The sequence below is a fragment of the Agelaius tricolor genome, unplaced genomic scaffold (assembly GCF_023055355.1).
Source record: "Agelaius tricolor isolate 1412-34295 unplaced genomic scaffold, bAgeTri1.0.p SCAF_1, whole genome shotgun sequence".
Taxonomy (NCBI): Eukaryota; Metazoa; Chordata; class Aves; order Passeriformes; family Icteridae; genus Agelaius; species Agelaius tricolor.
In genome coordinates this window covers 58,696,040-58,715,041 of record NW_027269261.1, presented here as the reverse complement: position 1 = coordinate 58,715,041, position 19,002 = coordinate 58,696,040, and the positions used below count along the sequence as shown (strand labels likewise).

At 44.6% G+C, this 19,002-nt stretch overlaps 1 protein-coding gene across 3 annotated transcripts in view; it reads right to left on the bottom strand.

Annotated features, from left to right (window-relative positions):
• Window positions 1–2,582: 2,582 nt before the first annotated feature.
• SGK1 (serum/glucocorticoid regulated kinase 1) overlaps window positions 2,583–19,002 on the bottom strand; it is a 69,881-nt gene continuing 53,461 nt past the window's right edge. Inside the window, exons 1-12 of one of the 3 annotated variants that reach the window (XM_071436236.1) lie at window positions 10,585–10,894; window positions 7,974–8,049; window positions 7,462–7,537; window positions 6,920–7,024; window positions 6,403–6,486; window positions 6,168–6,299; window positions 5,772–5,884; window positions 5,446–5,569; window positions 5,004–5,099; window positions 4,735–4,890; window positions 4,536–4,625; window positions 2,583–3,818 (exon numbers count right to left, since the gene is read on the bottom strand). In XM_071436236.1, the coding sequence (XP_071292337.1) occupies window positions 3,651–3,818; window positions 4,536–4,625; window positions 4,735–4,890; window positions 5,004–5,099; window positions 5,446–5,569; window positions 5,772–5,884; window positions 6,168–6,299; window positions 6,403–6,486; window positions 6,920–7,024; window positions 7,462–7,537; window positions 7,974–8,049; window positions 10,585–10,822 (1,458 nt within the window). In that variant the 5' untranslated portion in view covers window positions 10,823–10,894 and the 3' untranslated portion in view covers window positions 2,583–3,650. Of the gene's footprint in view, window positions 3,819–4,535; window positions 4,626–4,734; window positions 4,891–5,003; window positions 5,100–5,445; window positions 5,570–5,771; window positions 5,885–6,167; window positions 6,300–6,402; window positions 6,487–6,919; window positions 7,025–7,461; window positions 7,538–7,973; window positions 8,050–8,149; window positions 10,561–10,584; window positions 10,895–19,002 lie in introns of those variants that run through there. The other 2 variants (XM_071436247.1, XM_071436229.1) reach the window with 2 other exon arrangements.

Here is a 19,002-nt window from a genome sequence, read left to right as displayed (position 1 = left end):
CCCAGATTCGTCTCACCTACCCTCAGGTACCCCAGGTGAGATGCTGAATTAGGGCTACTAGCCAAAGCTTTTTTCTGAGCAGCATCCCTCATTTCTAGCATCTATCTGTAGAAATGTTTCACTAGAGATGCAAGGCTGTACTAGAGTCTTGGGTTTTTTCATTAATTTCTCCAGGCTCATTATAAGTCTACAGAGGGTAGGCATAAACTACTTTTTAAGAATTTTTTTGGGGAGAGACAGAAACCTCCTGCTTAATTTGCTTATTATCCAGTCTGTCCTCCAGCCTGCTGAGTATAAGGAGCAGAAGAAAAATAGTCACTAAGAAGTTTCTCTTATCTCCCTAAGGCTCATGAAACGGTTCATGGCTTTTGGTACACGGAGATAAGTAGCACATACTAAACCACGTGAGATGTCTGCATTTACGTATTTAAATTTTTTTGCATGTATTATCAATACACTCCACCAAAAGAGCATATGAAAGCCCAAGCATGCTATGCTTGCTATGCAGAGTACAATATAATAAGTGTTTGAAGTTTAGTTGCATTGACCATTCTGCTAAATAAAGCTATCCAAGCTGGTGGTGGTTACCACACTGCCACCAGCAGAAAGTATGGATGACTACTTCCATTTTACAAAGGAGTGAAATTAAAGTCCAGATTCAGGTCTTAGTCAAAACAGCTCATAACACCTATGTCACCTCTGATTTCAGGAATGCTAGCACTTTGCCTCTCAGTGCATACTTTTCTCTAAAGAAAATACAGATCTTATAGACACAGAATTCCATAAAACAAACAAAACAACAAACCCAAAACCCAGGTGACTTCCACATTCTTCCTACAGGCATGACTGTAATACATCAAGATCAGCAAGATTAAAATCATGGACAACTTTTTCCCCTTTGCAACACCAAACAATTGAGGCGGCATGTGTTGAATATTCATTGCTAGCTGTTGCAGACTTTTGCAGAAAACAGCAGCAACATAATAAGCCTACGCATGGTAGAACATTTAGAATTACAATCAGACATTGTTTTTTAAAAGGAACCCATTAAAATAATACCCTACATCTTGGCAGAGATGAAAAGCACATGATGTACACCTTTGAGTCACTGAAGTTTTATACTTCTTTATTATTAATTGCTCCAGCAGGTTTTTTTCCTTTAAAATGATAGGCAGCATTTAAGGTTCTGTTACCCTGGAGCTGCAGCTCTCTGCTCGCGTATCTGCACGCAGCACCTTGCTCATGGCTGGGAAATGTGAGGCAAAGATAATGTGTATGCACAGCTTCGTTGCTTGGCAAGTACAGTTTCATTTTCTGTAGAGACAAATTAGCACTATATATTTTAACATCTCTAGCCTACAAAGTCACGGGCACAAAAGTGTTTCAGGAACATTATGGCAGTGGAAGACTTTGCAGAGCCTGTCAGTGCACTATTCAAAGAGTTTTTGAATGCATGAATTTGAGTTTGTTGGGAGTTTGAGGGGGAGGTGACTGCATTTCTTTCAGATAATAACGGGATCTCAAAGGTTTCTTGGCTGCTATAAATTAGCATTCTCAGCTCTGAGTGTGGTCTCCCAGAAACAGTTTATAGCTAAAGCCATACACATTTTTCTGTTCCTACATCGAACAGATAATAAAAGCTGGAAAATTACTGCAGGCTTTTATCTCAGAAATGTAATGAATAGAAATACCACCCCTTTTAGCGAATTGCTTACACTGCTGTTAACACAGCAGCCTGAGCAACATTCGACTGTCCAACTTTTCTCAGCAACTGCTCTGCTGGATTCTCAGAATTGCTAAGATCAACAATTGAAATACCCAATGGATAATGGGAACTGTAAAGAAGGTGCAGAGGCTGCATAAGAGAAAAAAAGCCATCCATCACCACACAAAGGAAACTGAATAGGATCACCCAAGAAGCAAGTAGGTGATCTTGCTTCTTGGCCACAAGTCCCTCTTGCAGGCCATCTGGTAGCAGTACTCAGTAATAAAAAACTAACAGTTTCAGGTAAACAGTCAGTTTTACCCCAGCTGCAAGCCTACGATCAGTGAGTGAAATCCAACTCCTGAATAGATTTTGGAACACTGGTAAACTCAGGATACAGTGCACTGCCCCACATCACAGCAGCAAGGTTAGAAGTTCCAGGATGGACACCTCAACAGGAGCTGTCTCCAAAGTACCATGATAGTCTGTTTGTAGTGTATGTCTGCAATGCTGTGCTAAAACATCTCCTGTCTTGGTTACCTAAGGACATCATTCAAGTGTAGCTGTGCCTTGTCCACACCAGAGAGCAGCACCTTCACTTTGCTTGAGGCAGAGAAACTAATTTTGGGGGAATGGGAGCATTTGTACCACGAAAGAACACCCACACTACACAACCACTCCCAACACCCATAGTTAGTTGGAAGACCAAGTTGTATCCACGTACTTTGCCAAGTTGTATCCGTGGCAAGACTTCTATGGGTGCAGTCTGATGGAATAACCATCACACATCTAAACAAAATTATCTTAGCTGATTGGCAGCTGGGATTTTAAATCTTGCTAAAACCTTTGTTTTAAAATAAGACAAAGTTCATGGAAGTATTTTTCAGGATTTTACTGCAAACCTATGGGTCTGGTCACAAAAAAATATGATACATATAACCATGTTAATTATATTACATTACAATGATGGTATACATTACAAGTAAGTCTGTAAGTTTAAATATACATCTAGAGTTACAACTGAATGTACACATCTTTTGTACAATACATACAATCAGGAATGAAAATCCCTCAAACCCCAAGACCATAAATAATGCCCATTTTACAGATGATATCTTTTAAACTAAAGGAGAAAAAAAAATAAAAAAAAAGAAACCAACAGCTTTGACCGACTGCACAGCTGGGGCATTTTGGTCCATAAAAACCCTTTCTAAAAATAGAAATCTTTTTTCATAGCAGCAATGCTTTCTTCAAGCATTTGGATACAAGTAATTGTGAGCCCATTTCAATAATTTTAGTTGACAGTATAGATTTACAAAAGAAATTTCAAAATTACACTTAATTTATCTTCCAAATATGGAAGAAACAAACAATGCCCCACATTGTGGTATCCTGCAAGTGTCACACTGATGCTTTAAACTAAGTCCATCTGTAGTACGCAGACCACACGCATACCATTTGTTCACATAGTAAACCCACATAAATGAACTGAGAAACACACTCTGCAACAGGGAAAGCTTTGGAGCTCACAAGATCTCATCAGAAAAAAGGCACATTTCATAAAATCCTTATCACGTTCAGATAGATCTCCAGGCAAGGCTTTTCGAGCACGATTACAAAACAGCTTGTTCTTACTCCTACGATCTGCCGTAGCAGTCTATGGCAGCAGTCATTTTATTTTTTCTTTCCCAAGGAGACAGCACCACTTTGGGGGAAGAACAAATGGAAATGAAAAGCCTGTAAAGCTCATTTAGAGAGTGATGTGCTCTTCAAAAAAGCTTCCAGCAAACAGTGTAGTTGAAATTAAGGCTGCAAAGCTGCCATGGTGGAAATGTGCAAATTCTCTTTCAAGGTGACTGGTCAACTGGCAGTTCTACCAGAAGGCCAAACAAAAAATAAAAATAATAGTTGTTATTATTATTAAAAATGAATAAAATAAAAACGTTCACAAGAAAGAGTCCACAGGTGGGGCATATGAGAAGCCCAAAAAAGCCTCAGCGGCTTCTTTGACGCTGGCAGTGATGAGGATGCTGTCTGGGGACTGGCCAATGGAGTTAGGGACTGGCTCATCTGTAAACTCCGGATCAAAGTGTCGCAGGTCACTGGGGCCACTCTGTGGAAAGGACAGAAAAGGAATTTAGACCTTAAGATTTTGTGAGTGCGCAATTCAATTCACTATGGAGACAAGCACCCTTGTACAGAGACTCACAGTGTTATCACCTCAGGCCCAATGTTCAGCAGCCTTTAACAGTTTACTTTGACCTTTTTTGTATACTGTAGCACACTGACTCACTAAAAACAAGATTATTCAATTTAGTATGCACTCCCACTAAGCTCATGCAAGAGAAGCTAAATGCAAACATGCCACTCTGCCGCACAGCAGTTTGCAGTGCAGGACTTTGATCTCCTCGATATTGAATGAAGTTTATAAAATGCTCAGAAAACGATGGAGAACAACCTCCACAACCTGATCTCTCACTTTATATGTTAGTATCTGACAAGCCAATTGTAATTCTGCCATAAGGAAGCTACTTGCTCCCTATACCTTAACTTCCCCTTTGGTAAAATGGGGAGGCTGGGCATTATTTTAAAATTGCCATGCAAATGAAGCATGTGAGACAACAAAAAAACCAGCCAAATTTAGATGGATCATCACTAAAAAGTCAGTTACCACCTGTTTTTCACTTTGTTTGGACAGATACAGGGGAAGGAAAGTTCCCTTCCCCAAACACACCCATCTGGCCACTTGCCCCTGGCTCCTGGGCACCCCACAAAGACAAGGGGTAAAAACACACTCTCCATGCACTCTATAATTAGAAGTGATACATACCACATTTGGGTTAAAAGGGGGTGTAATCTTCTTATTAATGAGATCATCCCAGTTAATTGGGGAGAAGAAGATGTGATTCTTAATCTCCATCTGTTAAGAGAGAGAAAAATAGATTCATTCAGAACCAAGATAATGTAAACAAGTACGTCCCAGTCATCCTCCCAACACTGCGTGTGGGCGCCGGCCAGTTCTCACTTACAAAGTCCTCCTTGGCACCGAGTCTCTTTGTCCTGTCCTTCTGCAAGAGGCCTTCCAGGAGATGTCTAGCTGAGTTAGTGATATTTGGCTTCAGCTGCAAGGGTTTGTTCAAGATATTGTCGTACATTTCTGCGGTGTTCCGGCTGTAGAAGGGTGGCTGTGGGAAGCAGAAAAGGAGGAATTAATGAGGCTGACAGGCAGGCATGAGGTTTCTTGTGGGAAAAGGTCGAGTAAGCTAGTTTGATCTGTCATGAAGGATTTGTTGCTTACCAAGCCATAAAGCATCTCGTACAAGACTGCTCCAAGGCACCACCAGTCCACAGTCCGGTCATAGGGCTGCTTATGGAGAACTTCAGGAGCAAGATACTGTTTAAGAGAAGGGAAAGAGCCATGTGAGCCATAGGGATCTTTACAACCAAGAAAGCCTCCCCATTCATGAATGAAAGCAGCTTACTGAATCCCAGCATCATCTAAGCTAAAGGAAAGCTACAGTATTTTTACAGACAGGCAGATGGCTTGAGAGCTGCTCTCTCCTGCTCAGCAAGCTCCATGCATCCTACATGTCTTCACTGGCAGCCCTATTATTAGAAGGCCCATAATGCCCCCTGCTCACGTAACCAGCCTTACATACACCTGGGACAAGTCAGTTTTCACTGCTAAGAACAGCTCTTGCTGTCGCGCTGAGTGTGGGGGGCTGAGGACTTGGCCGTACCTCTGGTGTGCCACAGAAGGTGGAGGTCGTGCCATTGTGCTCTATGTTTTCTTTGCAGAGTCCAAAGTCAGTCAAGACAATGTGCCCCTGTGAATCAAGCAGGATGTTCTCTGGCTTCAAATCTCTGCAGGAAGAGATGAAAGAGATAAATGTTAGAGGAGGTGCAGCGAGAGTATTTTAGGTGCAGCTGTTTAGAGAAGTTCATTAAGCCACCACAAAATATTAAAAGCAATTCCAAGCTCCTACAGAGCTGAACTTTTCAATGCTTATTTAACAAAGCACATGGGTTTTTTTTCTGTACAACAAATTTGAACAAGGCTGCTCACCGATAAACGATGTTCAGGGAGTGCAGATAGCCCAGTGCACTGGCAATTTCAGCAGCATAAAATCGGGCTCTCGGCTCCAGGAAGCAACGCTCCCTCTGGAGATGGTAGAACAACTACAGGAGACAGAGAGAACAAAGTTGTGTAAACGGCGCCAAAGCCTGTTAACAATGCACTTAATTAGACTCAACATATATAGCACGGGAGAACAATAGTAGGAAATGGCCTAAGGATCCTTCGGTAGTTCAAAAGTTGGCAGGCAGAAACATTGAATCTAGTAACTTCTCCCCCATGACTTTTCCCCTTGCAACTTTTTTTGTATTTAAAAGGAAGTGTGAAAATGTCTACCCTACCACCATGCACATGATAGGAAATACTAATAATTTTCTTACTGCTTACCTCTCCACCATTGATGTAATCCAGGACAAAATACAATTTGTCTGCAGTCTGGAAGGAAAAGTGAAGCCCGACCAGGAAGGGGTGTTTCACATTTTTCAGCAAGACATTGCGTTCTGACATAATGTGCTTCTCCTGAAAACATCAGAAATCCATTAACATTTAGCACACTTGCTTAGTGGTAGCAGTAAAAATGTTTTTGATGGACATTACAATGGCATTGAGAAGGGCAGCTTACCTCCTTCTTCTTCAGGATTGCCTTTTTCTGCAGGACTTTGACAGCATAGAACTGCTCTTCTGCCTTATGCCGTGCAAGGAGGACCTGAAAGTGCATAAAATTGCAGAACTGAGTAATACTGAAATATGGAACAACTTGTAAACACAGCCAGCAACAAGCTTTTACTTTAGCTTCTGAGCACTGCCACATCCCTCTGGTTCAATGTGCAAGCCCTTTGCTGGAAATGCCTGACACTGTTACCATTCTGGCAGAATTATCTAGCCCAAAGATACTACATCTAGCTTCTTTCTCTTCCAAAAGCCAAGTACATCTATTATTCATAGCACTAGAGGACTGAGTTCCCTGGCTCTTCTGACTCATTCAAATGAAGAGTCCCTGCTCCTGCACTGGATGTGCTCAGGTTTGGTTTAAGCAATCACCATTCACCAATGGCAGTACAAACCCCACTCGCTGGTATTTCACAGAAGAGCTCAAGAATAAATAAATAAATTAGAATGAAAATAAAAGTTATGCTTACCTTCCCAAAACTGCCTTTTCCAATCACTTTTAAGAAATGAAAGTCTGATGGTTTGGCATGTGGGTTGGATGATGGGCCAAGATTGATCTGCTGTGAAGGACTGGGCTAAAAAAATAAACAGAAACCATGTTCATTAAAACAGCTCAGCAGTGAGAGTCCCAACAATTTATCATTTCTAGAAATATAAATAAAGGGACCTTGAAAATAAAGACTAACGCTCTTATTGCCACTAAAACTTGATCTCTAACAGATACCTTAAACTAAGAGGTACTGCCTAAGAAGAGTCTAACAACCATAGCTTACTTAAAAGTGCTTGTTGAAGTCTTTGACACATTCCATGATGAAATAACTCATAACTCTTCTTAAACATTTCTTCTTTATGTTTGAAACAGAAAGTTTCAGTCTAACCCAACTACTCCTTGTTTACATTAGTGTGCTATGAGATTGCACTAATGCAATACTCATGATGCTAATTTCGCTACACTTCTATTAGTGGCCGAATTGATGTTCTAAAAATGTCACACTGAGTAAAATCTACTTACCGGAGGAGAAGGATTAGCATTCATAAGTTCAGGCTCTTGAGGCTGAGAGATTTTCAAGATAGACTGAACTTCAGGGCTGCAAGGATAAGAGCACACATGATTAGGAGTTACCAGGAGCAGCACAGGCAGATCTTTCCACCAGAGGGCAAGCAGGTATCGCGGAAGAGTTTTGGTTGAGTCTACTACAGAAGGCAACCAAAACAATCCATTCGATTTAAAGAGTAAAATTTTTCTAGTGACAGTAAGTTCCATCATACAAAGACATTTATATACACACTAAGTACGGCACAAAATAGGGACGGGTCCCTAGAAATCTCTGACTTATTTGTTCCAAACTCAGCTCACAGAGATGGTTGCGAAGTGACTAATACCTCAACAAGACAAATAAATTCTTCCGTAACAGTAATGCCGCAGGAATTGCAGTAAGCAAACATTATTTTTAAACTAGATCTCGCAATATCTAGGGATATTTGTGACTGAAATCCCCTCCCCACAAGATTTCTGACACTTACTGCTTGCATGCATAGGAGTTGGTGGCTATCTTCTGAATGAAATCGTTTAGTCCCATTCTTCTCTGCTTCATGAAAGCTATAAAGTAAAAGGAAAGGAGAAACAAAATCGTTAAGCCACCGTGACAGAAAAATCACAGCCCCTTGAGCATCTTCGAAGAAGTCTGCACGCCGCTCACCGATGAGGATGGCCACCATCCCTCTCATCTTCGAGTAAGTCAAGGTAGGACCAGACGCCTCAGCTGCTTTCACGGTCATTTTGAAGCGAGAGTGGGATACGCAGCAAGAGCACAGTACCACCAGCTCCCAGCACCGCACTGACTTGACGAAGCACCCGGCGGCGTTTATGTGGCGGCGGCGATGGGCGGGTCCGGGGCGGGGCGGCGACGATCGCGCCCCCCTCGACGTCCTGTGAGGGGCGGCCAGTGGCCGCCTCGGGGGATGTCGAGGGTGGGAGGGGAAGGAATCGTCGCTGCCTGTGCCACCGCCCTACCTTGGGCGCAACCCTCAGGGGAGCCCCCACACAGTACCCCCGCAGGACCTTGCCTCAGGATGCCGAGCATCCACAGGCAAACGAATCAAATCCTTTTTTTTTCCCTTGACAGCAAACTCCCGTAACCCCGACTTTCTCTCTCCCCCTCCCCCCCCTTTTTTTTTATTCAGCCCTACTTATTTTACGGTTATATAAAGCTGTGTTTTTAGGACGACCACCTCTTCCCGAAAGTATGGGTGTCCCCCCCACCAGCCCGCAGTCTGCGTCCGCTGCCGCCGCACCGGCTGAGCGGCGATAAGGGACGCTGACGTCTCCCTGAAGGAGCCGCAGTGACTCAGAAGAACAAAATTTCCTGCCCGGTTTTCAATAAAACAAACAAATGTCCCTTCTGTGCACTGCCCTGATCCTGGCTGGGACATAACTAAAAGGAAAAGGAAAAAAAAATTAATGCCAAAAAGGGAAACAACGAGGAAAAAAAATCCGTTCCCTGAACTTGGAGGAGAGAGCAGAAATCTGCTTCTAGAAAAGCCGGGGAGATGACCGAGGGCTGGACAAGTGCAATAACGGGGGAGGGGGGGAGAAAGGAAAACAACCCCGCTCTGGAGATTTTGTTTTTACTGTACACGGTCATTTGGGAACACCGTGTACCCGGGATTTAATGGCTCAGTCGCTTCCCTACGGGCGCGCCGGGGGCACACCAGGAGCGCTGGTGCATGCACGACGCCCAAGGTGAAAGGATGCAGCCGGAGCCCTCCTCCCGGGGGACGCGGGAAGGACCACGGCCTGCCGCCAGGCCGCCCCGCCGGGGCGCATCCCCGCCCGCAGCTCTGGCATGGGTCAGGGGGGTGCCGAGCTCCTGCGCCCTACAGGCGGCTGGAAGTTTCCACCCGACGGGGTGTTATTCATGCGCGTGTTTCGCCTCGCTGTCTGAACGAAGGGCGCTGGGTTGCGGCCAGCGGCTCCAGCTGCAACCTGCCCCCGTCCTCCCCCCGCCCGGAGACCGTCTTTTTACTCTTTTATTTTTTCCCTCTGTACCCGCTGCTGCTGCCTCCCCCCACAACCACTGCCGGCCGCTGGGCGGCATCCCTTGGCAGCTGCCTGCACCCTGCGCCTCGGGGGGGAGGGCAAGCACCGCAGCAGGGCAGGGTCACAAGCAGCAGCGCACCTTGAACGGCAACATGGATGACCCGCAGGAGAGACAGACAGACCCCTGCGAGTTGGGCACAGGTCTTTCAAAAGCGCTACAATGGCGTTATAGGGAAAGAGCAAAGAGGGAGGAATGCCGGCTCCGAGCCTCCGGTGGCCTTCCCGGAGCAAGGGGCCCTTGGCCGGCCCCGCCGTCCCGGTTCGGGGAAGTGGAAGGGAGCCGGCGCCAGGGAAGGAAGCAAGGAAATGTGGACTGCAGCTGGCGGGGCTCTAAATTCTCTCACTTGTGGCTTTCCTCACTCTGTTGCACACAGAGATTGCCACTGTCATTAATGTAAGTGGAGAACAAAAAATTTAAAAAAAAAAGAAAAAAAATTCCACAATAAAGTTTGGAATTTAAAACTATCCTCAAAAAACCCCGCTTGATAGATTGAAAGAGACGCAGACAGTTGTCTCTGTCCCTTCGAACTGTTTTCAGAGTATTGCTGTTAAAAAACACTCGAGATCCACAGTTTGGAGAGTCACCAGAGTCCCCGTCCCCTGCCCCTCCTGCCTGCTGGCATCTCCAGGCTACAAGACGATGACCAGCGGCACGTTTCTGCCGGCTGTGCACAGAGGCAAGCGGCTCCCAGTCTCCGGCACTACCCACCCGCAGTTCTACACAGCTTGCCAGAGGCTGACACCCACTGCCGTCCTGCCGGCTCAGCCGCGGCCCCCCACGCCGCCCGCAAGCGCCCCCGCTCCAGCCGGCTACACCAGCGTCCTCGCCCCCGCTCTGCGTCGGTCTCTTTGCAAGGATTCCGCTGCTCTCGCCAAGTCACCTGGCTTCTGTTCGTGCCAAGCGCTGCCTCGGCTGTCCCCCGCACGCACCCGCCTGTATCCCCCGGTGCATCGCCGCGCGGGGACCCCGCTGCTGGGAGGGTTCTTTTCCCCGTGGAGAACAGTTCTCCTGCCAGGGCGGAGCGGTGAACCCACCTTTCAGCGACGACTTCTCCTCTTTGCCCCTCATCTTGCTGCCTGCCGGGACCCCGGGCGCGGCGCGGCGGCGCGGAGGCTGTGCCTGGGCTCCCGCTCCCGGCCGCTGCTGCAATCCCGAATAACTCCCCTTCCTGGCCGGGCGGCCCGCAGGCAGGAGGGAGGCGGCGAGGGCGGCGAGGCCGGCCGGCGCTCCCGCTGACCCCTTTATGGACGCGCTATCGAGGGCGGCTGACATGCGGGAGCGTTATAAAGTTCAGCACGGGCCGCCCCGCACACTCTGCCCCGTTGCAACATCACCCTCAAAATTACTGTAATCAGCGCGCACACAAACACACGCACGGGCGGAGCGGGGCGGGGGGGCCGCTCCGGCCCTCCCTGACCTGCCGGCCGCGGCCGGCCCTGCCCCACGGAAGCTGGCGCTGCCCACGCTCCCCGGCCAGGGCGCGGTGCGAGCGGCCGCGCACCCACAGCGCGGGTCCTGCGCCCCCTCCCCTCCCGTCCGGCACGGGCAGCGGCGGGGCGGGGGCTGCTGCTGCCCGCGGGGGGCGCGGGGCTGCGGCTCCCGGCCGGGCTTCCCCGGCGGCCGGATAGCGCCGGGGCGGGACCGGCGCCCCGCTCCGACCTGGCACCCTGCGCCTTCCGCCGGCAGCGCCCCGGCGGCGCCCCCCGCCCGCCCGCGCGGCACCGCTCCCCCGCCGCCCGCCACCGCCCGGGCCGGCGCCGCGCACCCCGGCCGCGCCCCGCCGCGGGAAGCCGCTGTCCTGTCCCTCCGTGCGGCACCCACCTGCCGGCTCCCGCATCCGGCACGGCCCTCGCCCCCTCCCCGTGTTCGAGGTGCCTCGTAGCAGCGATGTTCTTAACGTGGAAGGCAGGAATGTCGCCCAAGGGACGAATTATTATTATTTTTTTAGTTAAAGTTATGCAGCGTTTTAAGCAATTCATAACTGGGTTCTCCAAAGCCCGGGGTGTCCTTAAGTTGCATTTTTAAACTTTTCCTTACAATGACGGCAGCAAACCTCAAGAGTTAAAAGGCAGGAGAGAGCACAACAAAGCAACAAGTAATCAAAGATCCCATTTCTCAGATGCCAAGTCTTGCAGGAGAGCATCAGAATATCTCAATAAATCGCATCAAAAATTTGTATAGACAATGTCTTAGGGCTGTACAGCTAAAAAGTAAATACAGGAAAAGAATCAAAGAATCACAGTGATGTTCCACACTCATGTTACTCAGCCTAAAAAATTGACAAACTGTCCTGAAATTCTAAATTAAGAGTTTTTCAAAGCAAAATGAATAATAATAAAGAAGAGGGTAGATACTGAAAATAAAAGGGAAAGGGAGACTCCACAAACAAAATACTAAAAGTTTATAAAACTCTTTGGCCCAGGATGTGCACACTCCAAAAGAGTGGGTGAGTTAAAGAACGGATGGACAAATCAAGTAGGAAAAAAACACCCAAGATTTAACTACACAGGCAGCATGTCTGACCTGAAATGTTCCTGTACCACAAATCCCTGTAAGCCAGGGATGGGTTGAAGCATATCCCTAAATAGTTGCCTGTTTTTTCCTTCTCATGTCATATTGCAATATTAGATAATGATAAGTGACCAGCTAACCCAGTAACCCAGACTGACCCAAAGTATGGACTTTGGGCACATACTCACCTTCTGACAATCTTATACTGCACTTCTGAGTGGCATGATACTGTTTTATTTGTACCAGAAAACTCCAGGAACTGCTGCTCACTGGCAAGAAGGAAGAGAACTGATTTGATTTGTAACCTAATGTGAAGCATTTGGCTCTGCCAAGTACATGTATTCCATGCAAAAGTAGCACTAGGTAAACACTTGCTCATCAAGCTCTTCACCATGACAGCGTTCAAAACAGCCCCGCATCCAGGCTGTGAGAGATGCAGAAAGACACAGACTCTGCTGGAACCATGGAACACTTGGGCAGAGGGCAGAGCAGACACAAACATGCTGGCTTACTGGTATGGGTCACCCCAGGGTCCTGCTGACTCAGAGATTGGGACATACCTGATGTAAAGCCAGGAGGGATGTGAATTGATTTATCTTAAAGAACAAACAGCAGCTCATCACTAGCGTGGGCCTGTATTGCTCAAAGCACTTCAAAGCACATTCAGCAGTAGTTGAGCTGAGTAAATTCGTCTTCCTAAAAAAGCCTTGCTGTTTGCAGGGCTTATTCCTCGGTGGTGGGCAGGCAGGTATTAGTCCTGCCTGACACTGCTTTCGGGGCACACAGAAACTTCTCCCTCTTGCCCTTCAGGAAGATCGGAGGCTTCAGCAGCCCACATGAACCTGTGAGCTCCCTTCTGATTCTGTACTGGTCCTCATTGTCTGATTTGGAACTCAGTGCCTCAATCCTTCAGGAATTCAATTCTCTGATAGCTTCTGAACTTCAGTTTGGCAATGAATTCAATGCTGAATAAATGAATTCCTGCTTACTTATCTTGCTGAATCAAGACCTTAGGATACAGCAGGTTCCTAGAATTACTTGGCTGACTCTGGAAGGAAACTTCTTCAAATTCTGCAAATATTTTCAGCAGTATTTGGCTTTGGGTTAATTAAATGAAGATGAAGTTCAGGGTTTGAACTGCAGGAATGACACAGCCCCCAACTATAGAAGACAATGGCACTCTTTAACAGCATCTGTCCTCTGAAGCAAAATTTCAGAAGCTTTTATTTTCCTCCTGTATATCCTGAACAAAAGTCTCTGACCTTGTAATTAAGTTTTATGTGCAACAGCCAAAACTTTCAGTCAAGACCTTCATGCTGCCCCCACAAATGGTGTCTGCGAACAGATAAGTAACTGAGTAACAGCTTTAATAACAACCCCAACAGAGATTTTAAATCAGGAGCTTTCAAATGCTGTCAACAGGTCTTCTAGACATTGTGTTGACAGGAGGTTTATTGACTGAAGCCCCTATTGATCTGGAAACATCTAATTGATTTCAGTGTCATATTTTGTGAAATACAAATTTGGAACATCTTTTATTTCCCTTTTCTGATGCCCACAGAGCAGGTTTACTGCATTGTCAGTAAGAGGCTTTAGTGCCAAGGGATTATGCTCACAGGATCACAGAGTGATGCAGGGCTGTGCTGTGAAAAAAAAAAAAGTAATTCCCATCCTTGTAGAAACCAGTGGAAAATTACAGCATTCTTTAGATGAACTGACCTCTAGTTATAATAGCTGATAAACAATGCCCTGAGTTCCATTTTAGTCCCAACACATGGATTTGAGTCTAACACAGTTGTTGTCGCTGTGACTTTATGAGTAAATGTTGCAGGTATTTCAGCCTGTAGCAATCAGAGAGGGATGACTGCAGGAAAACTGTGTTTGTATGCCTTCCCCTGAGCGTGTCTTCCTGGGAGTGTGCCACCCCAAGGTTAGTAAAAGTCTTTGCAGTATTGTGTAGTCTGTCTAGCTTAGAGTCCTCATAAAACTGCACTGGATGACAGATACTTAAATTCATTATTGATATTATGAAATTTAATGTGCTGTGACTGCACAGGATCTGGTCTTAGCAGAACTGAATAGTGCTAATATGGAAAAGGAGGTGAAAACATATGATGGAAAAGTGATGAAAAACAAGTCATGAGAAAAATGAACATTCTAAGTGATGCTATGAGTTCAGTCTGCTGGTTTCCTTTGGTCACAAGGCAGCCTTATGTGAGGAGCTCCAGAATGAACAGTGTAAGTCTACACTGTCAGCTGACTCCCACACTCAGACTTTTTCTTCCAAAACTGGTTTTTAAAGGATAATAGCAGAAGGGCATTTATGCATTTTCTGACAAGGGCATAATCTGAACAAGTTTCCTTGAAAGTCTTGCATGAAATAGATGTCCTGAAATACAAATGTCAGTTGAACTAACCTAGCTATGGGGTCATCTCCTTTTCTCTTATCTCTTCATCTAGTGTTCCACTAGGTGTTGGCTATCATGATATCTCAATGTCCTTTATGTGTGTACAAAACCCCCATCATCATGATTGTCATCATCATCAGTTCATTATCTTGAAAGAAAAGATCTCTTTAAGTCTGTAAGTCTTCCAGCAACATTGAAGATAAGGTACTAAATGATGTAAATAGTGAGGGAATTTGTCAAAGAGAGGAATTTTTGCCAGAGAGAAGTTCAGCTGGGTCCTAACTCAAAACAAGTTCGATTCTTGGCAATGTGAAAACAGAGGCCTGATAAAGGAAGACACTCACTGCCAGGTGTCAATGATTTTCCTCTTGGTGATACCATTGTGTCTCTTGCCATCACACTGAGTTTCGATATTCCTTATTATTTGTAGGACGTTTTCTTTCAAGAAGTGTTAAAGGGTGTCCTGGGCAGAAGGATGCAAAATATGCATGATGAATAGGGGGTTATCTATAGTGATTTGTGCTTAGTGATTTATAATTTTAGAAGATATTGGGTCTCTTGCAGAACCCAGATAAATGTAGGGTTGTTACAGCATTTCTGAGTGTAGACTAATTCATCTAAGATAGGGAGTAAGGGAAGAAGTGTTAATTTTGCCCTAGGTAACTGGTGATTTATAATTTTAGAAGATATTGGGTCTCTTGCAGAACCCAGATAAATGTAGGGTTGTTACAGCATTTCTGAGTGTAGACTAATTCATCTAAGATAGGGAGTAAGGGAAGAAGTGTTAATTTTGCCCTAGGTAACTGGTCCAAAATGGAGTAAAAATATTTATATATTCATTCACAATATATTTACTTTCCTTAGGTCTTGGTACTCAAGTTAGGCACATGGTCACCAAATGTACCCTCCTTGGTCAGAAGAGACAGATAAGCACCCTGAAGGCAACTCTGCATCTGTGGCCTGAATAAGGCAGCGTCTACTGTTTATTTGAAGGAGTTTGGTCTTGAAACCCACAGATAAGTAGAGGCTGATTTGAATTGTGGATTTTTTTTTTCTTATTTCTGAAGTTTTACATGTAAAAGATGTGGAATCACTTTAAAGAGTAATTTTGTCTATGTATGCTGAGAGAGCTGGTTATTTTATTTCTGACCTATATATATTTACATAAAAGAAAAAATCCTGTGGCAAGTGTAAACACCACATATGTTAGCCAGAGCCAGAGATTCCCAACCTTAGTCCAGTCTAGTTATGGACCTGAAAGAATACTTGTAACATTGTTATAACTCTCCATAGTGCTCCTCAAGGTTGGATTATACATGTTGTCTTCCAGCCAGCAGCCCTGTGTGGTTGTGTGTTGAGTGGATATACAAGACATACCAGTTTTCTTGAAATTAATTGACATTATCTTGCATTGCACTGTGCCTGATATAATCTCAGAGAGATGTGAAAATATTAGTTCTATTTTACAAAGGTGGGAATTGAACCACAGGGTAGACAATATGTCTCATCTGAGGGAGATCTGGGGCAGCACCAAAAACTAAATGCAGAGCTAACTTTCTCCCATGCTAGTATCTGGATTATGATTACTGTACAACAATATATATTCCCTATGTGCCAACCTTATTTGTAAGGTTTACATACATTGTAAACAGACAGTTTTGGATGGCAAGAGCCAGAGCAGGCAGTGGAGGCATTTGCTGTACCTTGGAGGAATGCCACTGAGATATCTGATATTACTATAGCCCTGGCTCCCTTCCCAGCAGGAGCTACCCATCACAGTGAAAAATGGGGGACTTTGGAGCACTGGCACCTAAAAGGCTGTTGTTGCAGGAAGGACCTGAATCTAGATTTGTGGGGAAGGAAGGAAGTATAACCATATTCCCATTGAACTGGCAACTGGTAGCATCACCTGCCGCCATCCAACATGCTGGAAATGCCAGGAAAGTGCTTTTCCCACAGCATATGATCATCACAAAGAATAGTACAGTAAGACAAAGAAATCCCACAGCTGTTTCATAGGCAGATACAGAAGGAAAAAGCCACAAACATTCCCAGCATTAATTTCTCTTTTCATTTCTAGATGCCATTTTCAAACCTGTTCAGTCATTCACTGCACTGTGAATCTCTTTGTAGTGTTCCAGTTAGCCCATTTTTTTAACACTTTTACCAAAGTAAATTGGAAACCTTATTTACTTTGCTAGAAATTGCCTTTAGTTTTTTGTAATTGCTTTGTGTGACTCTACAAAGAAAAGCTCAGGTGTTTTGTCCATAGATTTACTAGGCTTCAAGACCAAGAGAAGATGCTGGAACATACAACCTGGCTGTCTGTGTAACAACTCTTGCATTTGCTGCTATGTATATCATGTCCAACAACCTTTCCTCTGACATTTCTTGTCTCTTCCTCTTAACTCATATTTAACTATCTCCAAATTTTCATCTAGTTCAAGGATAAGAATCAGGAGATTTGACAAGCACAGACACTCACCCATGCACAGTCATGCAGTGGACCACAGGCTGTGAGTATATGACCTTTCCAGCCTTCAGCAAAGGCATCTGCACCCCCATGCATGTGCATCTGTTCATCAGCACCCACATGGTGGGTGTTACCAACCCTTGGATCAGCTGGCAGATCTCCATGTGGGAGCTCCCACTGACTTGCATTAGTCAGCCAGGTGATGAGCAGCTGGGCACAGCCTCTTCAGCTGGCACAGCTGAAGCTGGAGGCAGACATGTCCCAGCCCACTTAGTGGGCAAGGCATAGTGTTATTGATCTTATATGCCTTCACTGCAGTGTTATTTTAAACTTTTTTAAAAAAAGGAATACAGATTTGCAAGTGTGCCATGCTCCAAGTAGTTGTGATACTTCTGTAATGCTCCCATCAGAACCTTATAATATGAATTTTTTTTCAGAAAATGCTTGCATACAGGAAAGGGGAAGAGCAGGTTTATCTTATTGGACTTCTGGTGAATGCAGTGTGGCTGGTACATAATTCTCAGTGTGACACTAATCTCTATACCTTCAGTGAGATGACCACACCACCTCTCTGCCTAGCTGAATATAATGATCTTTCGATCTTTCACACAAGACAAGCTTAATAACACTATAGAATTTATTTTAGGGATTTTAGGGAAGAAAGAACATGAGAGACTCAACAATCTCTATATATTTTTACTAGAGCATCAGAAAAATTAAGTCCTGGAACTCTGCCTCATTGTGAACATGCCTTAGCTTGCTGCAATATAGGAAACATTACTAAGCAGGTTGTATTTTGTTGACAGTGGAATTCTTTAGAAAAACTTTAGATAAAGTGCCAGGTGAAGAAATTAAAACATAAGAGATTAAGCAAAGTACTGTCCAATGAGATAGGAGGTTGAAAACAAGAATTTCTGCCTTTAGTGTTCAGCACTAGTATAGACAGATGAACCACTGAGGGCAAATGTAAAGCTTGAATGCAGAAAGGCTAAGCATAATTTAGTTGCCAATGGCAGCATTTAGTCACTTGCAAAGCATAGTATTGTGGATTTCTCTGTAGTTATAGGGAACCAGTGCTGTTATGCATGACTTTCACTCAGCAAAGATTTTTACTTATGCATGCTTTTATCCTGAGAGCTTTAAACCTTCAAACCGGCAAATATTAGCAGCGACATTTTAAAGAATGAGGAGATGGGGAAGTTGGATGACTTAGGTCACTGTCATATGATGAGCTTGAAATAGAATAAACAGTTTGTGAGGCTTGTGACTTTCAATCCCATGCTCAACTCATTGGACATATAGCCCACCTCCTACAAAGCAAAACTAGACAGCAGTTTTGCTCCTTTGGTGACTGACCCAGACTGACTGACTCAAAAGAGAGGTTTAAATCACAACTATTGTACTTGGGATCAAAGTAAAATGCTGTCTTCTCCCAAGTTTGATGAGGTTTGAAAGTAGCACTCTGTTTTTTACCTGATCCACAGTTTTGAGTTCCTTAGTGCTTAGTGGCAGACACGGGCCACAGAAAGGAAAGACATTTCTCAGAAAGGAAGAAAAAGTGTTAGTGCTGGTGTTTGAGATATGAAATTATGAAATATGCATTGATCTGCCTATGCCAGATTCAGCTGAGTAGTAACTCTATATCTGCCTAATCCTATTTTGATTTCACTATATCTGTTTCAAAATAGATAGTACAGGGTAGTAAAGTATGCTCAGCTTTGTCTGGAGATAGCATTGTGAAGTACTTTTTACAGACCACAGTTTTCTCATATTTAGTATTATGCACATATACATATATATAGGTGTGATTGTGCATTTAATTTAATACATATTTATTCTAGATTGTTTAACTCTGTTGAGCAGCATACACAGAACTTTCAACTCTTTCATGTAGTCTCAGGTCACACTGATGAAAGGTCTGTAAGTACTGAAACCCCAGAGCATTCGCCTTGATTATTTCAAGTATGTTTGTCTTTACGTGCTGCAACCACAGCTAGTGAATTTCCAAGCCACTTTGGCTGTGTGAGTCATAGAAAATATAAAATGACTCCTATCATAGA